Genomic DNA, 12,470 nt, shown 5'->3' on the forward strand with positions numbered 1-12,470 from the left:
GATTATGAGGGGCATGGACAGGGTGGATAGGGAGCAGCTGTTCCCCTTAGTTGAAGGGTCAGTCATGAGGGGACATAAGTTCAAGGTGAGGGGCAGGAAGTTTAGGGGGGATGTGAGGAAAAACTTTTTTACCCAGAGGGTGGTGACAGTCTGGCATGCACTGCCTGGGAGGGTGGTGGAAGCACTTGCCTCACATCCTTTAAAATGTACCTGGATGAGCACTTGGCATGTCATAACATTCAAGGCCAAGGACCAAGTGCTGGTAAATGGGATTAGGTAGGTAGGTCAGGTGTTTCTCACGTGTCGTGCAGACTCGATGGGCTGAAGGACCTCTTCTGCACTGTGTGATTCTGTGATTCTGTGAATGAGTGATGCTTGGAACTCACTGAAGAAACTCTTAAATTGGTGAAAAATGCAGAAGCAAAATTTGAAAGATCCACTGCCATAGTAACAGATCATTTGGCCCATCATGCCTTTACCTACTGATTGAAAGCACTATCAAAATCGTTCCTCTCCCTTTGTTTTCTCCATAGCCTTGCAAATGTTTCCCCTTCAAGTAGTTATCCAATTCCACTTTGAAAGTTATTATTGATTCTGCTTTCACTCCACTTTAAGACAATACATTTTAGATCATAATGACTTGCTGCATAATGTTTTTTCCCTCACTTCGCCTCTGGTTCTTTTGACAATTACCTTTAATCCATGTCCTCTGGTTGCTGACACTTCTGCTGACCCTTTCTCTCTATTTATTCAACCAATACCCTTCAATTGTTTTGAACATCTCATTTAAATGTCCCATTTATCTTCTCTGCTCCAAGGCAAACAACCCCAGTTCTCCAGCTGCTTTAGTAACTGAAGCCCTGAATCCGATCCTGTAAATATCTGCACCACCCTGAAGTGTGGTGCCCAGAATTGGACACAATAATTCAGCTGGGGCGAAATTAGTGATTTATAAAGATTTATCATAATGTTAACATAAGTCAAAATTAAACTGTATTCTTTAATTTCTTAACCCTCACCACAAGCATCTGTTATTTGTGCGATCTATGCAGTCAGTTTTTTTTTTAAAAGAAGCCTTGCTGCTGTTCTGAAGAACTGTAGAAAAAAATTTCTTAGTGACTAACTATTTATTTAGTTTTTCCGTTGAACAATCACTGACCAGAGTTGAGAACAGTTTGTCTATACTGTGACAAAATAATAGCAAAATTATATTATCTTGTGATATGTTCATGTATTCTATAGTAGGTTATCAGATCATTTTCTCTTTCCGGTGCATTATGATGTTTAATTAATTCATAGGAAATTTATTTGAGAGCTTGATAATTGGCTATCTGGCCCCAAGTTCAATCTCCAATGTCAGCTCTTATTTGAATTCCATTATGCTCAATTCATGAGTTTAAAAAGCTAAGGTCATGTTGCTAGAGGAAAGGAAAGGTACCAGAAAACTCATTAAAAGGGTGACCCTTCTCCAGCAAATACACACAGATTTCTACAGCACTTGTCAAAATCTAGAGCTCAGAATATGTTGCCTTCCAAAATGTGGCTGCAGTTGACAATAACATACTAAATCCACTTTTTTTGTAAAGCTAACTGAGATCATTTAGAGTGCCATCACATGGTGTATTTTGGTAGTATCTCTATTTAAGGAAAAGTGGCCGTTTTTGATTTTTTTTTAATAACCTCGTAACATTGATTGCTCTTCTTATTTTGCCTTGTGAATCAAAGCTTTTTCACCATTATTAGATGGATAGTTATAATTTTAGCAATTAAACACCAGTTTATAGAAACCTTGCTGAAGCAAAAATACTTCGAAATGACGGTGTAATTCAAGCTGACTTCTGTTCAGCTTTTAATTAAATTGTTATTAAAGTGTAATTATCAACCCGCCTGTCAGCTATTTGAAACCCCCTGTATGTTGGATACATTTGTATTGCTGAGTTAAGCAATGTAGGGCAAAAGTAAGTATGACTAAAAAGAAACATTATAGCCAGTAAGAGCAATTTATACATATTGAACAGAGGTGATGTAGATTTAGTGTACATGGATGCCCTTTAGCTGAAGCAACATTGGCCAAGGTTTTTTCATGTATAGGAGGAGCCTGATACCACGCCATTTGCTCTTTGTCAATGTGTGGTCAATAATAGGTGGTTCAACCTATTCTTTTTAAAAAAAAATTATACTGCTATAATTTATTAATGATGTTTAAAAATGTGAAATATTAAATATTGTGTATCTATGTTGTATCTACTTTGTCTCCTTTACTATGCTGTAAGTCCTAGTGTCTGTTAACTTTCTTTTGGTGGAGAATTCACTATAAATATATTTTCAATTTTAATTGGGCATGTGGTACAAGTATGTTTAATATAGAAATGGTTTGTGAAATATTACATGATTAAAACGGAACAAATAAGTTCATTGAGAGTCAATGGTGTTATTTGGCAATAGTCATGTTTGAATTTTAAACTACATGAGTGAATTTGTAGATTGTTGCTGTTTATTTTTAAAGTGTTGGCTTCAAAATAATTGTAATTTCTCCATCACTTTTGCAGCAAAAGTTGAGAAGAGATCTTGACCAGAAAAACATTGAGACAAAACTGGGACTGTTATTAATAGTAATACAAACAAGCAGTTTGTGCTTTGGTATTAAGATACAATTTTTATTTTATCTCCAATTACCCTTCACAAATGTTAAACTGCACAAATTCTTAAAAAACTGAACTATAAATTTGGAAATTATTTAACAACATGGTAGAACAGTTTATTTAGGACACATCAAGGAGCTACAGTATTCTGAATCCAGCTGCTGCTGTCATTCTAATAATTTTGGCACAGAAACAATGCACTGTTTATGGAGTGAACTTTCTATTGTAAAATTCCAAATTCTCTTTATAAATGAAAAATTACAGCCTGGTTAGGAAAGTAATTATAACTGACGCACAAAATGTATTTTGTGATTTTAGCCTCTTTTTCTTTGGAAAAACAATGTATTAGATCATATTTATAAATAAATTGTGTTTAACCATTCCTTCGTTTTGTCTCAGGCTGGATCTCCTGAATTGGGAATGGAATTGTCATCTTAATTATGTACAAACAAAGATTAGCCCCCGAACCCCAAGATTATCTTACATTTAATCTTGCTATTTCAGATTCCAGCCTTTCAATTTTTGGCTACTCAGGGGACATAATTGAAATTTTCAACATTTTCCAAGATGATGGGTTTCTCATCACATCCATATGGACTTGTGAAGTGAGTTAATAATTGAAATTCTTGGAGTTAAATATAGAGTGATTCTGTGAATCTTTATATCCTCAATGTGCAGGCAATGATCATTTTTTGCTTACCCAAGTATAGGAAATCAAATCCATTGACCCAGATTTTGTGGTCAGTGCCGCTGACCTTGAATAAAGCTGCCCACAGGTGATCTGTGGCATCCAGAAAATAATGAATTAATTAGGCCGGTTGAACACTCAATCAGATCAAGGAATTCTCAGACAGCAAACCAAGAAATGAAAAGCACGCCTTCATATATTTATCATTTGACAGAAAGCTAAATAAAGAGTGGGACATACTTATGAAATTAAAATTATGAAATTAAGATAAAAACAACATTTATTGTTTTTAAAAATTATATATTCTTCTGAGGGAAGACCCTATAAAATTAGGTTTTTAGAGCCAGAGAAACTATTCAGTAGTAATTATGAATTAGTATTCTGTTGAAACAGCTATACCTGATTAAGGCTTAACATTTTCATTGGTTATTACAGTGAGAATAGTGTGTAAAAAATTGAAGCTCTAGCGAAATCAACGATTCTGTGTTGATGATATGTGCAAAGACTGTGGAGGAACAGGGTATCACTAACCGTAACTTCCAGATTTCCATGTTTGATTGCACATGCACAGGCACCAGAAATTGCTACCTGTTTGACAGTGATGATGATGAGTGCTGACAATTTTACCATCATTACAGCCACAAGTTCAGAGCCAATAAATCAAAAGGATTGCACGATAGTTGAAAGAACACAATAAACCACTTTGTACCGAGGTTTAAAGGATTCTAGTAACCTTTATAACTCTGAAACCTGTTTTCACATGCACTTCAGTTGATATTAATAAATATATCCTTTTTGTTCTGCTGGGCATCTTTAAAGAAGAAAAGAAAGGCTTACATCTTTTATGAGCACCAGACATCCCAAAGAGGTTTATAGCCAATGAAGTAATTTTGAAATGTAGTAAATGTTGTAATGTACAAACTTTATCTTATTCCTGTTGTCCCAAGTCATGCCATTTGCATATAATTAAAAGATTAAGAATTGTGGCATTGTATTCTCATTTGACATATCTGTTTGCACACTGAACACCATACATACTCCCCAATTAGACTATCAGGGTACAGCCAGCCACTTACTGCATTAGTGAGAGGTGAACCTGAATGTCAATCCGCCAGCCGTTAGATTAAATTTGCAATAAAGCAGAAAATGCTGGAAATACTCAGCAGTCTAGCAGAATCTGTGGACTGAGAAACAAAGTTTACAGAGTTCGATGGAAGGTCACAACCTGAAACATTAACTCTGTTTCTCTCTCCACAGATGCTGCCAGACCTGCTGAGTGTTTCCAACATTATCTGTTTTCATTTCTGATTTCCAGAATCCTCAGTATTTTGCTTTTGGATATAATTTGCATTTATTATATAAGCTATTGTAGTTTAAATCACAGTTTAAATCAGTCACCGATTTGTAAAAATGTTGGACAAATTTTGGATTTGGTAAATGATTTAGAACAAGGTTTGCCAGAATCTGGCCCTGCAAAGCTTTTTATCTGGCCCTCCAACCAGTGTTTGAAATACACATAAGTATAAGTAAGTGGGAATGACAAATTCTGCATGACGTTGTCCCTACAATCACAAGGTTTTTGGGTGGAATCGCCCCAGATTTGCATTAAGTGCGGTAGCGGGTGGGTAAAACAACATTTTACCCGCTGGTTGCAATGGCAGGTTTTCACACTATCATCCCAGACCCTCCACACTATTTATGTATTCCTGGGAAACATGCCGTTTAGATGGCAGGTGGGCTTTCATTCGCCTGCCTGCCATCACCTTGCCACTTCATTATGCCAGGCACCATACTGCAGTGCTTCCAGGCCCATAACTACTGCAGGGAAGATGTCCACAAAAGGCAAGAAGGCTTTGTGATATGTCACTGGAACGCCTTTTGGATGTCGTGGAGGCCCACCGCGATGTCCTCTACCCCTGCTCTCACCGCAGGATGGGCAGCTGAGTTACCAACCGGGTTTGGGAAGCGGAGGCAGCAGTGGTCAGAGTGGGCAGCCACCCGGTGCCACAACAGGATGAATGGTCTCATCCGTTCCGCCAGGGTAATTCACTCTTCTCATAACTCTCAACTCACACACTCACGAACACTTCACACATCCACTGGGATCTCACACCTCAAGGGACACCACCACTAACTGTCACACACACCCTCACATCTCCATCAGCTCATATCGTCTCAAACTCACATCCTCATTCCTGCCCATATTGCTGCTCACCACACAAACATTCCACACAGTGCCATGCATCCTGCTCACACTCTCTCCCTCTGTTTTCACGCGGGAGAAACCCCAGAATGGGGGTGGACTGGCCCACATTAGGCTCCCCTTTCACTTTGTGGAGTGTGTCATCGTGCTGACTGGTGAGGATGTGGATCCTGCCTGAAGCGATGGTGAGGTCGGCGGCGAACACCTTTGTGAGGATCTTGCACCACGTCATTCCTCTCTCAACACAACTGTGAGTGCTCTCTCTCCTGCTTTTGACTCATGCACGACTTAACTCTGCTTTGGTTCATAGGGAGCTCTGCCAACGGACCAACAAACTGAGCCAGCCAGTCCCATCCACATCCTCATCTGCAGCCAAAAGATCTATTGCTCCAGTGAAGAGGTGGAAATAAGCAGCCCAGAAGCCCCGTCACAGCAGAGGAAGCAGCCAGCCCATGAGCGATTCTGGAGGGAAAAGTGTGGCAGGGCCTTTAGAAGCCTCGTGCAAGCAGTCTCCACGCACGCAGATCCTTCACATTTCACACATCTCAAAATCCTGAGCATTTTCAATGTTGCTTGCAGGGGTTCGCTTTCAGTTGTCTATATGAGCTGACCTGCATCTCCGTCCACCCACTGATCACACTCCCATGCAGCACCTGATCTCACCCACCATGACTCTTGTTTCGCTTTCGATTTGGACAGCATGGTGCTAATTCCATTTTACTTTTGCTTTCCAGTCTTTTACCCTCCCCCAATCACTCAGCACATTTCCCCCCTGGCATCATCTTTCACCTTCCCTCTGTGCCCTACCAGCCTCATCCTTTTCCTTTGGAGATGTCCAGATGAACATGCATGTTCCATTCCTTCCCGAAAATCCCACCCCCACCCACATTAACCTCCCTGACCGCTTCCTTCCCACCCCCAGAGTCCATGTCTGCCTCCGGGTCCCCACCAATTACCCTCATTGTCCCTTCTATCACTACCGTTGAACCCTCACCCTCCCACCCTACTGCCTCACTTTGCCCTCAGTCATTCTCACCCTTCCTCCATACCTCCCCAGGAGGCAGACATAGACATATCCAACCCCTACCATGCACGTTTACCTGCACATCTCCCCTACACACCCCTTCCTCTCTTCATACCCCTTCCTCCTTTGCACCCCCTCCCCTCCAGGAATCCATTCCCCCAGAACCCCTTCGCCCCCTGGAATCCCTTCCCCCAGGAACACCTCCCCAACCCCTCTAGTTCACCCAGCTCCCACCCCCCCCCCCAAACTGCCCCCCACCTCCAACACCGTTGGTCCCTCCCCCTTTCTGACTCCTTCCTCCACCTTTACCTCTTCCACCACCCTTAGTCCCTCACCCCCTCCCGACTCCTTCCTCCAGCCTTACTTCTTCCTCCAGCCTTATACCTACCCCCTTCCTGACTCCTTCCTCCACTCTTACTTCTTCCTCCCCTGGACACCGTCCCTTCTTTGCACCCTTACCTCCTCCCAGACACCATCCCCTCTCCGCACCCCTACTTCCCCCCAGACACTCCCCTCTCTCTGCACCCCTTCCTCCTCCCGGACACCCTCCACTCTCAGCACTCCTTCCCTTGCACTTTCCACCACCCCCTTTACACTTACCTCCCCATTTGCTGTCTTCTGCCCTGTTACCCCCTCTTCCCCCCCACCCAACCTACCCCCCGACACTTTCTTTCCCCCCCTCCCAACCTAACTCCAACCTGACACATTCATTCCCCCCCCCTCCCAACCTAACTCCATCCTGACACCTTCATTCCCCCCTCCCAACCTCTTCCTCTGCCAGATGATCCTAGCCCTTCCTTTCACACTCCATTGACCATCACCCATTGTGAACATCAATGGTGACTATCCAACTTCCATGCGCTGCTTCGCAGTAGAGCCATGTTCATGAGAATCCACCCAGCGGACTTTCCTCCAGTGTGCCATTGGTATCAGGCTCCAGCATCTTCTGCTCCTCAGGTGTCCACGATGTGAGCAGAGCCCTGGCGGGTAAGCCTTGACTTTCTTCTGTGTGAGATAGGCTACAGTCAGAGAGAGGTGACGAGGGAGGGGCTACAGTGGGAGAGAGGCAGCGAGGGAGAGGCTACAGTGGAGGAGAGGTGGCAAGAGAGAAGCTGCAGTCAGGGGAGAGAGGTGGCGAAGGAGAGACTACGGTGGGAGAGAGGTGGCGAAGGAGAGACTACGGTGGGAGACAGGTGGCGAGGGAGAGGCTACAGTGACGGGAGAGGCTATAGTCAGGGGAGTGAAGCGGTGAGGGAGAGGCTACAGTTGGGGTGAAGTAGGGAGGGAAAGGCATCGAGGGAGAGGCTACAGACGGGGGAGTAAGGCAGTGAGGGAGAGGCTACAGTCGGGGAGATGCAGCGAGGGAGTGGCTATAATTGAGGGACAGTCTACAGTAGGAGAGAGGCAGTGAGGGAGGGCTATAGCAGAGGAGAGGTGGTGAGGGGGTGTCTACAGTTGGGGTGAGGTGGTGAGGGAGAGGCTATCGTGGTGAAGAGGCAGCGAGGGAGAGGCCACCGTCTGGGTGAGGTGGCAAGGGGGAGCCACAGTCGGGGTGGGGTGGTGAGAGAGAGGCTACAGTTGGAGGAGTGAGGAGAGGCTACGGTGAGGAAGAGGCAGCGAGGGGAAGGCTGCAGTCAGGGAGAGGCAATGGGGGAGAGAGGCAATGGGGGAGAGAGGCAGTGAGGGAGGGGCTACAGCAGGGCGTGGTGATGAGGGAAAGGCTACAGTTGGGGTGAGGTGGCAAGGGAGAGACTATAGTGGGGTAGAAGCGGCAAGGGAGAGGCTACAGTTGGGAGAGAAGCGGCGAGGGAGAGGCTACAGTGGGCAGAGGCAGCGAGGGAGAGGCTATGGTCAGGAGAGAAGCGGCGAGGGAGAGGCTACAGTGGGCAGAGGCAACGAGGGAGAGGCTACAGTCAGGAGGGAAGCGGTGAGGGAGAGGCACCGAGGGAGAGGCTACAGTTGAGCGAGAGGCTACAGTCGGGAAACAGGTGGTGGGGGAAAGGCAGCAAAGGGAGAGGCAGCGAGGGAGAAGCTACAGCAGGGAGAGGCTACAGCAGGAAGAGGCAGTGATAGGCTACAGTAGGGGAGAGGCAGTGAGGGAGTGACTACGGTGGGGGAGAGAGGCAGTGTGGGAGCGGAATACAATATAAGAAACTTTAACTCTTACAGAAGGAGCTTACCGTGCTTGCACTTACTTGCTGACAGATTACAGAAGGAGTTATTTAGATAGACTGCACCCCAGAACTTCCAATCTCCGGATGATTGTACCCCAAAGGTACCACCCAAGATAAATTTTGAGGCCCCTTGAATGTCCCCATGCACTGGTTACAGAGGAATTGTCCAGGAAGTTTGGACTTCAGAAGGGCAGTTCCCCTGCATTTGGAACCTTCCAGAACTCTGAGTTAAAGTCAGAGACTTTGATTGATTCCAATTTACTTACCAGAATAGATACCCAGGAAAAGTTAGAAGGATTAAAACCAGTTCTAGCTCCTGCGTAAACTATATTACTGACCTCCCGACTCCCCACTGTACCCCCCTGACCCCCAACCACAACCTCCAAACCCAAATATACCCCTGACCACTCGACTACCCCCAACCCCCTGACCTGACTACCCCCTAACCTCCTGACACTCCCTGTCTACCGCATCTCCTGACCCAACTACCTCCCTGACCACTCAAAGACCCCCAGACTCCCCAATTACCCCCTCAACCCGATTACCCCCCCGATCACTCAACTAAACCCAAACCCCCCTAGTACCCCTGACCTAACTATCCCAATCTGACTATCCCTCCTGACCCTCTGTTACCCCCATCGTAACTACCCTCTCGATCTCCGACTACCCCCTGACCCCCGACTACCATACCTCCCAACCCAACTAACCCCCCAACCACCCAATGACCCGCCCCAACCCAATTACATACCTGACCACCCGACCCCCTGACCCGACTACCCCGATTCCTGACCACTCATAAGAACATAAGAACTAGGAGCAGGAGTAGGCAATTCAGCCCCTCGAGCCTGCCTCGCCATTCAATACGATCATGGCTGATCTCATTTAGGTCTCAAATCCAATTTCCCGCCCTCTCCCCAAAATCTTTTAACCAGATACTAATTAAAAATCTCTCTATCTTCTCCTTAAATTTATTCAGCATCCCGGCATCCACTGCACTCTGAGTTAGTGAATTCCACAGATTCACGACCCTTTGAGAAAAGTAATTCCTCCTCATTTTTGATTTAAATCTACCACCCCTTAGCCTAAAACTATGGCCTCTCATTCTAGAACGCCCCATAATGGGAAACACCCACTCCATGTCTACTTTGTCTATCCCCTTTAGCATCTTAATTAGATCTCCTCTCATCCTTCTAAACTCTAACGAGTATAGGCCTAAACTGCTCAATCTCTCCTCATAAGACAAGCCCCTCATCTTTGGAATCAATCTAGTGAACCTCCTCTGAATCGCCTCCAGTGCAACTACATCCTTCCTCAAGTAAGGGGACCAAAACTGTGCACAGTACTCCAGGTGTGGTCTCACCAATGGCTTGTACAGTTGCAACAACACTTCCCTATTTTTATACTCTATTCCTTTAGCAATAAATGCCAAAATTCCATTTGCCTTCCTTATTACCTGCTGCACCTGCACACTAGTTTTCAGCGATTCATGCACAAGGACACCCAGATCCCTCTGCACTGAAGCATTCTGAAGTTTCTCTCCATTTAAATAGTAAGTCGCCTTTTTAGTCTTCTGACCAAAATGGATAACCTTACACTTATCCACGTTAAACTCCATCTACCAAATTTTGGCCCATTCACCTAACTTGTCCATATCCATTTGTAAATATCTTATTTCTTCATTGTAACTTACTTTCCCACCTATTTTGGTGTCATCTGCAAATTTAGCTGCAGTACCTTCTATCCCTGAATCCAAGTCATTAATATAGGTTGTAAATAGTTGGGGCTCAAGGACCGAACCCTATGGCACCCCACGCGTTACAGCTTGCCATCCAGAAAAAGATTCATTTATCCCGACTCTGCTTTCTGTTGGTCAGCCAATCCTCTATCCAAGCTAATATATTACCCCTAACTCTGTGTGATCTTATCTTGTGTATTAATCTTTTGTGTGGCACCTTATCAAAGGCCTTCTGGAAGTCCAGATTTATCACATCTACAGGATTCCCATTATCCACTTTGCTTGTCACATCTTCAAAGAACTCTAACAAATTAGTCAAACACGATTTACTCTTCATAAAACCATGCTGACTCTGATGGATTGTATTTTGACTTTCCAAATGTCCCATTACTACTTCCTTAATAATGGATTCCAATAATTTCCCAAAGACAGATGTTAAACTAATTGGTCTATAGTTTCATACTTTCTGCCTTCCCCCCCCTTTTTGAATAAGGGTGTTATATTTGCATTTTTCCAATCCTCTGGAACCTTTCCAGAATCCAGGGAATTTTGGTATATCATAGCCAATGCATCCATTATCTCTGCTGCCACTCCCTTTAAGACCCTGGGATGTAGGCCATCAGGTCCTGGGGACTTGTCACCCTTTAATCCCAATAGTTTGCTCAGTACTTTTTCTCTAGTGATCGTGATTGTTCTAAGTTCCTTCTTCTCTATACCCTCTGCACTACCTGTTACTAATGGGGTGATACTAATATCCTCCACCATGAAAACTGAGGCAAAATATTGATTAAGCATCTCTGCCATTTCTGCATTCCCCACTATTAACTCCCCGGTCTCATCCTCCAAGGGACCAACATTCACTTTAGCTACTCTCTTTCCTTTTATATACTTGTAGAAGCTTTGGCTATCAGATTTTACATCTTGCACTAGTTTTCTTTCATAATTTACCTTTGCTCTTTTTATTATGTTTTTTAGTAACCCTTTGTTGATGTTTAAAAGTTTCCCAATCTTCCAGCCTGCCACTGACCTTTGCAATTTGGTATGCCTTAGTTTTTGCTTTTGTTACCTTTAACTTCCTTACTTAGCCATGGATGCTTTTCCCCCCTCTTACCATCTTACTTCCTCTTTGGAATATATTTTACTTGGGAGGAATTGAATATCTCCTTAAATATCATCCACTGTTCATCAACTGTCCTACCTTGTGATCTGGATTTGTTTTGTCGTGCACTACTTATCTTTTCCCCTCCCCCAGTCACCCATTTCCTTTCCCCCATCACTGTTGACCCCCTGGCATCTCCTTCCACCACCCCTCCATGACGTACCATCCACAACCCTTTTCCTTCGGGGATGTCCAGGTGAGCATGCACGTTCCCTTCCTTCCCAAAAATCTCACCCCCATCCACATTCACATCCCTGACCTACTCCTTCCCACCCCCAGGGTCCGTGTCTGCCTCCGAGTCCCCAGCAACAACCATTACTGTCCTTCTACTGCTACCATCAAACCATCACCCTCCCACCCTATCGCCTCACTCTGCCCACAGTCATTCTCACCATTCCCACATACCACGCCCACCCTCAGCTCACTCCCCAAGAGGCAGTCATGGACCCATCAGAATCCTCCCTTGTACCTTAGCCTCGACATGCCACCCTCTGGACCCCTTCCCCCCTGGAACCCTTTCCCCTCTCCAGATCCTTTCACCCGGAACCCCTTTCCCGCTCAGAATCCTTTCCCTCACCTTAGTCCTCCCTCCAGCCTTACCTCTTCCTCCAGTCCCTTTTCTTCCTCCTCCCTTACTCCTTCCCCCCTCCAGACTCCTTTCCCCCACCTTAGTCCTCCCTCCAGCCTCTCTTCTTCCTCCTCCTGCCTTACTCCTTCCCCCTTCCTAACTCCTTCAGACACCTTCACTTCTTCCTCCAGCTTTACTCCATCCCCCTTCCCAACTCCTTCCTAACCCCCTACTTCTCCCCCCCCCACCCCTCTCCACACTCCTTCCTTCCTCTGAA

The 12,470-nt window shown here is 45.0% G+C and overlaps 1 protein-coding gene across 1 annotated transcript in view; it reads left to right on the forward strand.

The window, feature by feature from the left end:
* The first annotated feature begins 2,554 nt into the window (after positions 1–2,554).
* Positions 2,555–12,470, forward strand: part of opn6b (opsin 6, group member b) — a 58,218-nt gene continuing 48,302 nt past the window's right edge. Inside the window, 1 exon segment of the mRNA XM_041214928.1 lies at positions 2,555–3,247. Coding sequence (XP_041070862.1) covers positions 3,083–3,247 — 165 coding nt within the window. The 5' untranslated portion in view covers positions 2,555–3,082.

The sequence above is a fragment of the Carcharodon carcharias genome, chromosome 20, assembly GCF_017639515.1.
Source record: "Carcharodon carcharias isolate sCarCar2 chromosome 20, sCarCar2.pri, whole genome shotgun sequence".
Taxonomy (NCBI): Eukaryota; Metazoa; Chordata; class Chondrichthyes; order Lamniformes; family Lamnidae; genus Carcharodon; species Carcharodon carcharias.